General features: G+C 37.9%; 2 protein-coding genes across 2 annotated transcripts; both read left to right on the forward strand.

Annotated features, from left to right (window-relative positions):
• Positions 1-24: 24 nt before the first annotated feature.
• LOC307136004 (interferon-induced protein with tetratricopeptide repeats 1-like) lies at positions 25-4,920 on the forward strand (the record flags this gene model as incomplete). Its single annotated transcript, XM_079832750.1, has 2 exons — positions 25-87; positions 3,601-4,920. 2 exons carry the CDS (start codon positions 25-27, stop codon positions 4,918-4,920), a joined length of 1,383 nt encoding a protein of 460 aa, XP_079688876.1.
• A 4,643-nt stretch (positions 4,921-9,563) lies between these two features.
• Positions 9,564-13,750, forward strand: LOC307136006 (interferon-induced protein with tetratricopeptide repeats 2-like; the record flags this gene model as incomplete). Its single annotated transcript, XM_079832752.1, has 2 exons — positions 9,564-9,626; positions 12,446-13,750. 2 exons carry the CDS (start codon positions 9,564-9,566, stop codon positions 13,748-13,750), a joined length of 1,368 nt encoding a protein of 455 aa, XP_079688878.1.
• Between the last annotated feature and the right edge of the window lie 211 nt (positions 13,751-13,961).

Here is a 13,961-nt window from a genome sequence, read left to right on the forward strand (position 1 = left end):
AGGGCCAAAGGACTTGCTGTAGCCATGAGCAAGGCAAATATAAGGTCTGAATTCACTCCAGAGCTGGAGGCTGATATTCTAGAGCAGGTGAAAATAGCATTAGAGATAGACCCAAATTATTTGTTCCTTTAATCCCTCTATATACTAAAAAGGTCTGAGGTGCAGACTGAAAACAATGATGAGGAGGTACAACGTTTACTAGAGAGAACCCTTAGTACAGGAAACATGGCTGGATTGGGTTACATTCTCGAATACTTAAAAATAATTTCTGTTGAGAGAGCAATTCAAGAGGGACAAAGAGTTCGGCAAAAGTTGCCCACTTCCACTAAAGTTGTGAAAATCCTGGCAGATGTATACAAAGGTAAAGTGTACTCCATGATGGAAGACAGATTGTGTCAGAGGAAGTCTTTCCCTTGCAACACTGAACCGCTACGCACACAATATTGAGAGAGCTGATGAGATTTACCATCAGCTCCTATCAGATGAAGATGATCTCCCTCCTCATACCCAACAGTTACTATACTATAGTTACACGTGCCATCTATATCAGTGTAGACGGTCCAGAGACCAATCGATCAACTTTCTCATGAAACCAGCAGAAATCCAAAACATTTCACAAGACAAACAGAAGACCATATAAGGATTCCTCGCTGTGAGATTTAAAATTTTCTAAAGATTGTTCTCAATGATTCAAAAAATGTCTCTTTATTTCACTTCATTTATGCAACATGAATGAATATCAATAGCTAGAAAAATCACTCATGCTGTGCGGTCACATTTCGGGGTGAAATCAAGTCATTTCAATAAGAATGTATGTTTATTTCCTTATGATTTAATTTTTTGTTTCTGTTTTTCTGGGAAAGAGTTAACTGACTTTAAATACAAACTGAATCTGACGAAGAGAGAGAGATCTAGCTGCAAAATCAGCTGGATTTAACCCAAATGTGGTAACACTTTATAATAACTACACGCTGTGAAGCATTAGTTAAGCATTAGTAAATCGTTAATTCATCATGTAAAGCATTGATAGACATTAATAGGCAGTTTATAAATACAGCGCTTTATTCTTGATTTATAAGCATATCTATAATGTGTTTAATAATTGTATTTTCATACTTTATAAATGATCAATTTATAATTTCTAAATCAAGTATTACATTGTTTACAAACCAGTTATTTAGGAGTTGTCAGTGGTTCATCAGATCATTTAGAAAGTGTAAGTAAAGGATTAATAAACTTGTTAAATATACTTACATTTAAGGTAAAACTTTATAATAAGGTTGCATTTGTTATCATTAGTTAACTACATCAGCTAACATGAACAAACAATAAAAACTACTTCTAAAACATTCACTAATCCCAGTTCATATTAACATTTATTAATACATTATTTAAAATAAAATTTTAAAATAATTTTTTTTTAAAAATTGTTAATATAATTTAATGGAACTGAGCTAACATGAACTAAAAATAAGCATATGTATTTTATCTAACATTAACCAATCTTAATAAACACTAACAAATGTATTGCTCATTGCTAATGTTAGTTAAAGGGGTGGTAAACCACGATTTCACTATTCTAACTCTAGCTAGCGTATAATGTTGCTGCTTGAGCATAAACAACATCTGCAAAGTTACAACGTTCAAAGTTTAAAGCAAAGGGAGATATTTGCTTTTAAAGAAATCAAATTCTAAGGACTACAGCAAACGGCCAGTAGGCGATTACAGACATTCCTCCAGGGTTGGTGACATCACCAGTCTCAATATTTACATAAACCCCTCCTCCGAGAATATTAAATATGGGGGGGGGGGCATTTTGTATCGCGGCGCTGTTGTGGTATAGTTAGGCTGGAGTGGTGTTGCTGCAATGCCGACGAAACACTGTTATTTTCATCCGGATTGCAGGTCTGGGGTACTTGCTTTGTTCAGCCTTCCTTGTGGGACGGGGGTGCGTTGCAGAAGGTTAACATACAGCATGTTATATGCACGTGTGTTTGAGACGGAGGGGAACAGGCGCGTGCGGGGTTCCCGCTGCTCATTTCACGGAGGAAAACTTCCACAAACTTCGCGAGTTCAATGCAGGATATGCACAACGCGGCTTGTCCTGAAAGCTGGATTTACAAACAGAAGCTGTTTACGGGCCACAACCTGTAAGTCTGATTTATTTTTCATCGATGTGTTTTCCTGTAATAGGTTAATTGTACGTGCTAGCAAGGAAGTAAACAGATGACAACGCTGTTCTGCAAACCAGTCTGTTAAATGCTCATTCATACTTAACATTATCCGACGAACACCTAACGTTACAAAAACTAACGTTAAAATCTCAACAGCGAACTTGGCATTAGTGTAAATGATTCTTTGATTAGAGCTTTTATGTATTGTTTATCTACAGGCATGCTAAACATGCTTCTGTGTGTGATTTGACTACTAGTAAAGCCAATGTTTAGTGTTCGTTTTGGGTTAATAGTTCTTGCGACAGATATTTGGCTATAATCGTTCTAAAAATACAAAAGTAACAGTGCCATTCAGTAGCGATCACTATAGATCCGCAGTCTTTACTCTTGAGGACTGAACAGGTTCTGCTCGATCATCTTCACTCAAATGTTCTGGTTCTGATTCGGGCTCAGATTGGTATGGTTTTATTGACGCCATTGTTTCTAATACTGACCAAAGCACAGCCTCCGGTAAAGGTAAGGGGCGTGACGTTTCCGACAAACGTGCACTGCGGTTAGCGAATCACAACACACTGGGCCAGCTAACCAATCTGAGCCCATTGCGTATTTTTGAGGGACTGGCTTCATACAACCCGGAAACCATCAGACCGTTTTACAAGGAGGGACAGAGCAGTGTAGAATAAATGTCAAATATATGAAAAATAATGGGGTTTTTTTTCAAACGAAGCATGAACACATGTTACAGTGCACCCCACAAACACAATCAAGCCTTCAAAAGAATGTGTTTTACCACCCCTTTAATGCTTATTGTAAAGCGTTACCACATTTTTTATATAATATGGTAAATATGCAAATCAATTCAAACGTCTGAATAGTAGGTCACACCTATATAATATTATAATATCAAAGGATTCAAGTATACTTGTAAATATAATTTCTGGAATAGACAATCTAATAATTATCCATGACACGTAAAACCTACATGTAAAGAGTTTATGCTTAAGAAGGCAGGCTCTAGACTTTCACTGTCATTATGTAAACTACACCATTTAAGTAAAAAACGAAACTTTAGACAGAATAGAAACTTTGAGCTGACGTGTTTAATGACTTTGTTCAGGTAGATAAGAAGGTGGTTTTATGAGCGTGATCATTATAAATACAGAATGATCTCTCAGCAACTCACATGAAGCTCCAATTTGCATTGCTAGAAGAAGCGTCTCTCAAACCAGACCACCCACTGCTAACCATTATAATGGAGTAAGTACTTTTCCATTACTAATATGAAAAAATAACTGTTCTAATGTTGGAATTTAAAGTGATTTTCCAGACTAAACTCATGATTGTGGAAATTGTTGATTATCCCATGTCTGCTGTGATATATTTGCATGTAAACTAAAACACAGCATTTGTAACTCTTCATTAATAGATCTTTTTTTCTGAATGTGTCTGTAACTCTAGTCTAAAACAACGCCTCGAGAAGCTAGAGTGCCACTTCACCTGGGATCTGGGCAGTAAAAATGAACTCCTGAATTTACTGAGCCAATTGAATAATGTGGACCAGGAAACGTGCACTTGGTCGGTCCACTATTACAACCTGCTGGGCTACATCCAACAGACTCTTGGATCCAACCCAGAGGCGCTGAAGTACCTGCACAAAGCAGAAAGTGTGATCCAGGAGCAGGGAACAGAAGAGGCTGGAGTCCGGCTGCAGGTCAACAAAGCGAACCTGGCTTGGGTCTACTTCCTTTTGGGAGAGATGGATAAGAGCAAAGAATATCTAGAAGAGGTAGGAAGGCTTCAACGAATGCATCCTGCTCCACCTGGATGCACTCTACACCCTGAAGTCAGTGGAGAAAAGGGCTGGACACTGATGAAGTTTGACAAGTCCAAGAAGCGCCAGGCAATTGCTTACTTAAAGATGGCTTTAAAAGCACAACCAGATAGGAAGGAATGGGCCAAAGGACTTGCTGTAGCCATGAGCAAGGCATATATAAGGTCTGAATTCACTCCAGAACTGGAGGCTGATATTCTAGAGCAGGTGAAAATAGCATCAGAGATAGACCCAAATGATTTGTTCCTTAAATCCCTCTATATACTAAAAAGGTCTGAGGTGCAGACTGAAAAAAATGATGAGGAGGTACAACGTTTACTAGAGAGAACCCTTAGTACAGGAAACATGGCTGGTTTGTTTTTTATTGTTGAATACTTTAAAAGAATTTCTTTTGAGAGAGCAATTCAAGAGGGACAAAGGGTTCGGGAAAAGTTCCCCACTTCCACTAAAGTTGTGAAAATCCTGGCAGATGTATACAAAGGTAAAGTGTACTCCATGAAGGAAGACAGTCAGGAAAGGCAGGCTTATGCTCAGAAAGGCATTGAGCTCTTTGAGGAGATTCTCAGAGATTGCCCAGGTGGTGTCAGAGGAAGGCTTTCCCTTGCAACACTGCACTGTTACACACACAACATTGAGAGAGCTGATAAGATTTACCATCAGCTCTTATCAGAGGTAAATGATCTCCCTCTTCATACTCAGCAGTTACTATACTATAGTTACTCATGCCATCTATTTAAGCATAAACGGTCTAGAGACCAATGGATCAACTTTCTCATGAAAGCAGCAGCAATCCAAAACATTTCACAAGACAAACAGAAGAGCATTCAGATTCTTAAAAAAACTGTGGAGACTGGCAGAAACCCTCGCTGTGAGGAGATTTCAAACTTTCTAAAAATTGTTCTCAAAGATGAGTAATATTCTCTTTATTTCACTTAATTTATGCAACATGAATGAATATAAATAGAAAAAGTACTCAATCTATAGATACAATGTCTCAGTAGGTGTTGTTAGGCATGACGTGTAAAGGTGCGGTCACATTTTGTTTGGTGAATTTTCGTGGGTGAAATCCAGTCATTTCAATAAGAATCCATGTGGTCATAAGAATTTGTAATGCGTTTAATTTGGTCAGATTTCACAACGGGTTCATGTTAGTCATGTGGATTCACCGTGTTTACCAAGAGAAAGCTGCTTGATTTGACAGGGACTTCTCTACACTATTGAAAAAAAAGACTTTTCACCATGAAATTTCACCAAATGTGACCACAGCTTAAATAAAGGTGGAAATAAATGTTGTATATCGTACATGCATTATAAATGATGTATGTAATAAAAAAAAATGATATATTCATTTTTGCATGATAAAAATCAAAACAAAATCAATAAACAAGGTATCATTGGTTTTTTTTTTCATAGGTATATTAATGTTGTGACTTTACATTTCCCATTAAGAGTATTTTGACAGTAGAAGCCCATCAACAATTGTATCTGTAACTATTTATATACAATAATTCATAATTTGTTCTGTATGGTGTAGTTTATATCTTTTTGAGAACGTTTTAAAACGACATTTTGTAAGGGACTTACCATATTTTATAACAAGGGCAATGACATATTATCAAAAAGTGTCACACTTCACCTTTATTCACCCCCTGTATTTAAAACATTTAACTAGAACAATATGAAGTATTAGAAATAAATAGTTTTCACTGTATATCGAATTACCAGAATAACTGTATCAGCTGATAAGGAGTTATCTCGATCTAAGGACCTGACACACTGTAAAGTGTCTCGGTTACATATGTGAAGGAGGGAACGGAGACGGTACGACGTAACGGCGAACATGACCGACTGAAAGGGAACTGCATCATTTTCCATCCCATTTCCTGTAATAAAAGCACTTGTTAAATGGAACTTGTGATAAAGTTGTTCAATACATCTGTTTATTCCTTATGCCTTAATTTCCTGTTTCTGTTAATCCAGGAAAGAGTTAAAGGTCCCCTTCTTCACGATTCCATTGTTCAAACTTTAGTTAGTGTGTAATGTTGCTGTTAGAGCATAAATAATACCTGTAAAATTATAAAGCTCAAAGTTCAATGCCAAGCGAGATATTTTATTTAACAGAAGTTCCCTTTCAAAGCCTACAGCGAACGGCTGGCTTGGACTACATCCTGGTACTTCCTGCTTTAATTACGTCAGTAGAGCAGTAGAACAGACTAACCTCCGCCCACAAAGAAACGCGAAAAAGGGGGCGCGGTCTTGTTGCTGTCCCACGTGGAGAAGCGGACGGTCGCGTGGAGAAAAGGAACTGTTGCGTTGAGTGTGTTTATCGCCATGTCATCGAGACGCTGTTATTTTCATCCAGGAGTCAAATCACCTTTGTTTGGCTTTCCCAGGGACGCTGTAGAGATTATTGAACGCATACATCTCTCTGTTAAGAGGCGTGACCTTTCCAACGTGCGCTAAACTGCTGTCAAATTACAACACAGGAACCGCTTTCACATGCGCTATTCTGTGGTCGAATCACAGCACAGGAACCGCTAGCACAATCAGAACTCGTTACGTATTTCTGAAGGAGGGACTTCATAGCACAAGGAAATCACCAGCCGTTTTTAGGACAGTGGAAACAGCGGTACACAGATAAGTAAATTGTGTGAAAAATACTGTTTTTTTACACGCGAAACATGAACACATGTTATATTGCACACTGTAAACACAATCAAAGCTTCAAAAAAACACGAAGAACGGGACCTTTAAAGGAGAACTCCGGTGAATTTTTAAGTTAATCTTGATCGTTTTACCTTTGTGAGTACTGTCAAAAAAAAACGAACGGGATTGGTGCTTGCAACATGGAGCTGTTACAGTTAATGCCCAGAGCTCCCACTCAGCTAACACGGCAGCTATGGGGGCATATACATAAAGAGTGTGTTTGTGCCTCTTAAAAGGTCCCATGGCATGAAATGTTCATTTTATGAGGTTTTTCAACATTAATATGAGTTCCCCTAGCCTGAATATTGTCCCCAAGTGGATAGAAATGTTGATCGGTGTAAAACCGAGTTCTGGCTGTCTCTGTCTCTGCCTTTGAGAAAATGACAGGCCAGACGAGCCAATCCTGAAGTCTCCTGGTTTGACGTCCAAGCAGGAACGGTTTCCTCCCTTTCCTCCACCCAGAGAATCTGGCACGCCCATGCAAACGCTCGAGAGATCATGGGTTGTGAACGAGTGAACGCTGGCAGTTTCTCAGTGTTTGGATGTACAAATGAAAACAGAAGTCTTTTTTCAGTTCCTTCTGATCTGTGATCAGTGATTTCTTATGTGTAGCTAATTATTTATTATTCGTGCACACACTGCGGCTTCTCTCTCTCCCGACAGAACGGTGTTTTCGTGTTTTCTATCTTGCGAGTCAGTGTTTTTGTACGTCCTCGTCGCGTCTATCTGTTCTAAAATGCGCATACAGTCGTTTCTGCTCAACATAGAGAGCCACATCTTTAGAGATAAACTTCACACACGCCGAAGCTCAGGCTGACTGGTCGGCCTTCAACATCCCCGACCCCCAGTACTGCATCTGGCCCACAGCGGAGGCGCCTTACGCGGCGCGAGATTAAGCAGACGGGGGGTAAGCGTGAGGGTATCCGGCTAGGCTAGCCAGCTATCCCCACAATAAACTGGATTACATTCGATTACTGCTGTTGTGTCTTTGTTTGCGCTGTGTACTCAATGCGCGTCACTGACGCTTTTCATATGATAGGAACATGTCTAAAAATAATGCTATTATCAACACTTACTCGTAACTCGTTCGTCTCGACAACTGTAATGGTACTTTGCATGTGTTACAAAGTTGGTAATAATGATGAAGAGGACTCGGTGTGACTGGAACTCATGTTTATTCAGAACTCTCAGATACAAACACAATAAACTCGCGCTGACAGCCTCTCACAACTCAGTAGTTACTATAAATAACTTTGTTAGCAATCGCTCCGTCTCCGTGATGTCCGGTTCGCGAACGAATCATTCTTTTGAACCGGTTCTTTTTAGTGAACCAAATCAGTTCACCAAATCGGACTGAATCGTTCTAAACGGTTCGCGTCTCCAGTCAGCGCTGATCCATAATTTACAAAAGTTACTAACTTTCTGACATGAGTGACAGCCCCTCCGACTAGAAATAAACTAATAACCTGAAGTATATGCTGTAACTACAACAGCACTGAACTGAGACTGACAGAACTGATGTGAAGTGAACACAGGTCCATCCGTCTCTCTGGCAGCAGCTCGTGCCTCGTAGACCTCGTTAAACCACGCCCCCTCCGCTCATTTAAAATGCAAAGATGTCAGCCAATCACAACAGTGGGCGTTTTTACTGAAGTCTCACAGCAGACACGCCTCTTGAAGCAGGGCATTCAGCCAGAGGACAAACATCAGTATTGAAAAAATGCCTTTTATTTCTAAATTATGACATTTTATGATGTAAAAATCATACTAAAAATATAAGTACACCTCAGGAAACATTATAAAATAATAGAAAAATGCCATGCCATGGGACCTTTAACCTTTAACACAAAATGCAATTAAAATGTCTGTCCAACATGAACAGGGCCCTTACATGACAACGAGATGCGTTTAGCAACTTAGCCTTAAAAATTCACCAGAGTTCTCCTTTAACTGACTTTAAATACAAACTGATTCTGATGAAGAGAGAGATCTAGCTGCAAAAGTATGTGCTGGATACAACAAAATGTTTTAAAGACTGAGTTTGACTTTGTAAACAGCAGCACATATGGAGAGTGAAGCTGAATATATATTTTTGGTAACTTTACAATAAGGTTGCATTTGTTATCATTAGTTAACTAACATGAACTAACAAAAAAAATACTTATAAAACATGAATTAATCTAAGTTAATATCAACATTTATTAATATATTATTTAAATCAAAAGTTGTATTTGGTAATATTATTTAATGGAACTGAGGTAACATGAACTAAAAATGAACAGCTGTATTTTAACTAACATTAACAAATAAATATTGTTTTATATTGTTTATCATAGGATACAGTCTGTGTGTGCTGGGTAACATCACCTGAAATGTTGAAAGAAGATGTTTCAAGTAATTGCAGCCCTTTTTGCTTGGGGCATCTGCTGTACAAAATAAAGCTATTTTAAATGTGGTCAAGTGTTGCTTATTTAGAGCCACAATGGCTTTAAACTGTAATTAGCCCAGCATATAGTTCAAAATATTTGTTCAGTTGTTATTTAAGCTTTCTGATAAGGTTATCATCAATTCTCAATGGTATTTATATAGATCATAAACAGTTTGCCCTATAATGATAATGCATGTCATAAATAGCCTTGCCCTAGTTCATACATATTGCATAATAATCCTGAAATGTTCTGTGGAAATGTGCATGTTCATTTGCACGAAACGAAACCTTATGATGGCTGGAGTGCAACTTCACCTGGGATGGGGCAAAATCGAAATGAGCTCCAGGGGATTAAGAGAAACAAACACTTGGCCGGCTTTAAAAGTACAACCAGATAGGAAGGGCCAAAGGACTTGCTGTAGCCATGAGCAAGGCAAATATAAGGTCTGAATTCACTCCAGAGCTGGAGGCTGATATTCTAGAGCAGGTGAAAATAGCATTAGAGATAGACCCAAATGATTTGTTCCTTAAATCCCTCTATATACTAAAAAGGTCTGAGGTGCAGACTGAAAACAATGATGAGGAGGTACAACGTTTACTAGAGAGAACCTTTAGTACAGGAAACATGGCTGGATTGGGTTACATTCTCGAATACTAATATTATTTAATATTTAAAAGGATTTCTGTTGAGAGAGCAATTCAAGAGGGACAAAGAGTTCGGGAAAAGTTGCCCACTTCCACTAAAGTTGTGAAAATCCTGGCAGATGTATACAAAGGTAAAGTGTACTCCATGATGGAAGACAGATTGTGTCAGAGGAAGTCTTTCCCTTGCAACACTGAACCGCTACGCACACAATATTGAGAGAGCTGATGAGATTTACCATCAGCTCCTATCAGATGAAGATGATCTCCCTCCTCATACCCAACAGTTACTATACTATAGTTACACGTGCCATCTATATCAGTGTAGACGGTCCAGAGACCAATCGATCAACTTTCTCATGAAACCAGCAGAAATCCAAAACATTTCACAAGACAAACAGAAGACCATATAAGGATTCTTTTAAAAAATGTGCATCGCAGTGAGATTTCTAATTTTCTAAAGATTGTTCTCAAAGATTCATAAAATGTCTCTTTATTTCACTTCATTTATGCAACATGAATGAATATCAATAGCTAGAAGAATCACTCATGCTGTGCGGTCACATTTCGGGGTGAAATCCAGTCATTTCAATAAGAATCTATGTTTATTTCCTAATTATTTTATTTTCTGTTTTTCTGGGAAAGAGTTAACTGACTTTAAATACAAACTGAATCTGACGAAGAGAGAGAGATCTAGCTGCAAAATCAGCTGGATTTAACCCAAATGTGGTAACACTTTATAATAACTACACGCTGTGAAGCATTAGTAAATAGTTAATTCATCATTTATAAAGCATTGATAGACATTAGGCAGTTTATAAATACAGCTATAAATGCTTTATTCTTTATTTATAAGCATAATGTGTTTAATAATTGTATTTTCATACTTTATAAATTATCAATTTATAATTTCTAAATCAAGTATTACATTATTTACAAACCAGTTATTTAGGAGTTGTCAGTGGTTCATCAGATCATTTAGAAAGTGTAAGTTAAGGATTAATAAACTTGTTAAATATACTTAAATATAAGGTAAAACTTTATAATAAGGTTGCATTTGTTATCATTAGTTAACTACATCAGCTAACATGAACAAACAATAAAAAATACTTCTAAAACATTCATTAATCCCAGTTAATATTAACATTTATTAATACATTATTTAAATTAAAAGTTGTATTTTTTTAATATAATTGAATGGAACTGAGATAACATGAACTAAAAATAAGTATGTAAGCATATGTATTTTATCTAATATTAACAAATCTTAAAGGTCCCGTTTTTCGTGTTTTTTTGAAGCTTTGATTGTGTTTACAGTGTGCAATATAACATGTGTTCATGTTTCGCGTGTAAAAAAACACAGTATTTTTCACACAATTTACTTATCTGTATACTGCTGTTTTCACTGTCCTCAAAACGGCTTGAAAGATTTCCCTGTTCTATGAAGTCCCTCCTTCAGAAATACGTAACGAGTTCTGATTGTGCCAGCGGTTCCCGTGTTGTGATTCGACAGCAGCTTAGCGCACGCAGAGCGCACGTTACCGGAAAGGTCACGCCTCTCACCATAACGGGGATGCATGCGCTCAATGATCTCTAAGTACAGCGTCCGTGGGAAAGCCAAACAAAGGTGATTTGACTCCGGGATGAAAATAACAGCATCTCGACGACATGGCAACAAACAAACTATACGAACGCAACACTTCCTATTCTCCACGCGGGAGCAACAAGACCACGCCCCCTTTTACGCGTGTTCTTGTGGGCGGAGTTTAGTCGACATACTGCTCTACTGACGTAATTAAAGCAGGAAATACCAGGATGTAGTCCTAACCAGCCGTTCGCTGTAGGCTTTGAAAGGGAACTTCTGTTAAATAAAATATCTCGCTTGCCATTGAACTTTGAGCTTTATAATTTTACAGGTATTATAAATGCTCTAACAGCAACATTACACACTAACTAAAGTTTGAAAAATGGGATCACGAAGAACAGGACCTTTAATAAACACTAACAAATGTATTGCTCATTGCTTATGTTAGTTAATGCGTATTGTAAAGCGTTACCACATTTTTTATATAATATGGTAAATATGCAAATCAATTGAAACATCTGAATAGTAGGTCACACCTACATAATATTATAATATCAAAGGATTCAAGTATACATAATTTCTGGAATAGACAATCTAATAATTATCCATGACACGTAAAACCTACATGTAAAGAGTTTATGCTTAAGAAGGCAGGCTCTAGACTTTCACTGTCATTATGTAAACTACACCATTTAAGTAAAAAACGAAACTTTAGACAGAATAGAAACTTTGAGCTGACGTGTTTAGGGTGTTTAGGGTTTAGTGTTCAGGTAGATAAGAAGGTGGTTTTATGAGCGTGATCATTATAAATACAGAATGATCTCTCAGCAACTCACATGAAGCTCCAATTTGCATTGCTAGAAGAAGCGTCTCTCAAACCAGACCACCCACTGCTAACCATTATAATGGAGTAAGTACTTTTCCATTACTAATATGAAAAAATAACTGTTCTAATGTTGGAGTTTAAAGGGATTTTCCAGACTAAACTCATGATTGTGGAAATTGTTGATTATCCCATGTCTGCTGTGATATATTTGCATGTAAACTAAAACACAGCATTTGTAACTCTTCATTAATAGATCTTTTTTTCTGAATGTGTCTGTAACTCTAGTCTAAAACAACGCCTCGAGAAGCTAGAGTGCCACTTCACCTGGGATCTGGGCAGTAAAAATGAACTCCTGAATTTACTGAGCCAATTGAATAATGTGGACCAGGAAACGTGCACTTGGTCGGTCCACTATTACAACCTGCTGGGCTACATCCAACAGACTCTTGGATCCAACCCAGAGGCGCTGAAGTACCTGCACAAAGCAGAAAGTGTGATCCAGGAGCAGGGAACAGAAGAGGCTGGAGTCCGGCTGCAGGTCAATAAAGCGAACCTGGCTTGGGTCTACTTCCTTTCGGGAGAGATGGATAAGAGCAAAGAATATCAAGAAGAGGTAGGAAGGCTTCAACGAATGCATCCTGCTCCACCTGGATGCACTCTACACCCTGAAGTCAGTGGAGAAAAGGGCTGGGCGCTGATTAAGTTTGACATGTCAAAGAAGCGCCAGGCGACTGCTTACTTTAAGATGGCTTTAGAAGCAGAACCGGAAAGGAAGGAATGGCACAAAGGTCTTGCCTTAGCGATGAACATGGAATCTGTACAGTCTGAATTCACTCTAGATCAGATTGTAGAGCAACTGAAAATTGCACATGAGAAAGAACCAAATAGTTTATTCATTCATGCTCATTATTTACTAAAACTGTGCAAGCAGAAAAAGGTGCCATCAGAAAACATTAAAAGGGAGATGCAAGGTTTACTAGAAAGATCTCTTGAAACTGAAACACTGGAGGGTTTCAGTATTATTCTCAGGTATTATAGAGAAGAGGATTATTTAGATAAAGCTATTCAAATAGCAGAGAGAGCTCATGAAAAGTTCCCCTCTTCAGTTAAAGCGTTGCAACATTTGGCAGACTGCTACAAATGGAAAGTTTTTGAAATGGAAGAAGGCATGGAACGGGAGACTTTGGCTAGGAGAGCCATTAGGCTCTTAGAGGAGGATGTCAGACCTTTCCCTCACACATACAAAACAAAGATAGCCCTTGCATCACTGTATTGTTACACACATGACTTTAAGAGCGCAGATGAAATTTACAAGCTTCTCCTGTTAGAGGAAAATGATCTTTCTCCTAATAGACAACAGCACTTATTTTATAGTTATGCCCAACATCTAAATCATAATAGACAGTCCAGAGATTCAATCTCCTTTTACATGAGAGCAGCAGAAATCCCAGAAATGACAGTTCCCAAACAAAAGAGTATAAAAGCCCTTGAAAGTATTGTGAGGAGGGGCAGAGACCCTCGCTGTAGTGAAATTCTGTATTTTTTGCAGGGAATTTAGACTTCTGATTAAAATGTGCTCTAACGCAACAGACAAGTTATAAACAATGTCCCAACATCATAAAACAATCCTCAAAAATCATTGATGTTCTCTTTAAATTTCACTCTATGCAGACCATAATGAAGAAATAGTGGTGGAGAAAAAAAAATGTGACAAATATTTTAATTCCCAATCTCTAGTCTATATACTGTATTCAATGTTATATTTTGTT

The sequence above is a fragment of the Gobio gobio genome (assembly GCF_949357685.1).
Source record: "Gobio gobio genome assembly, chromosome: 13".
In the NCBI taxonomy this organism is placed as follows: Eukaryota; Metazoa; Chordata; class Actinopteri; order Cypriniformes; family Gobionidae; genus Gobio; species Gobio gobio.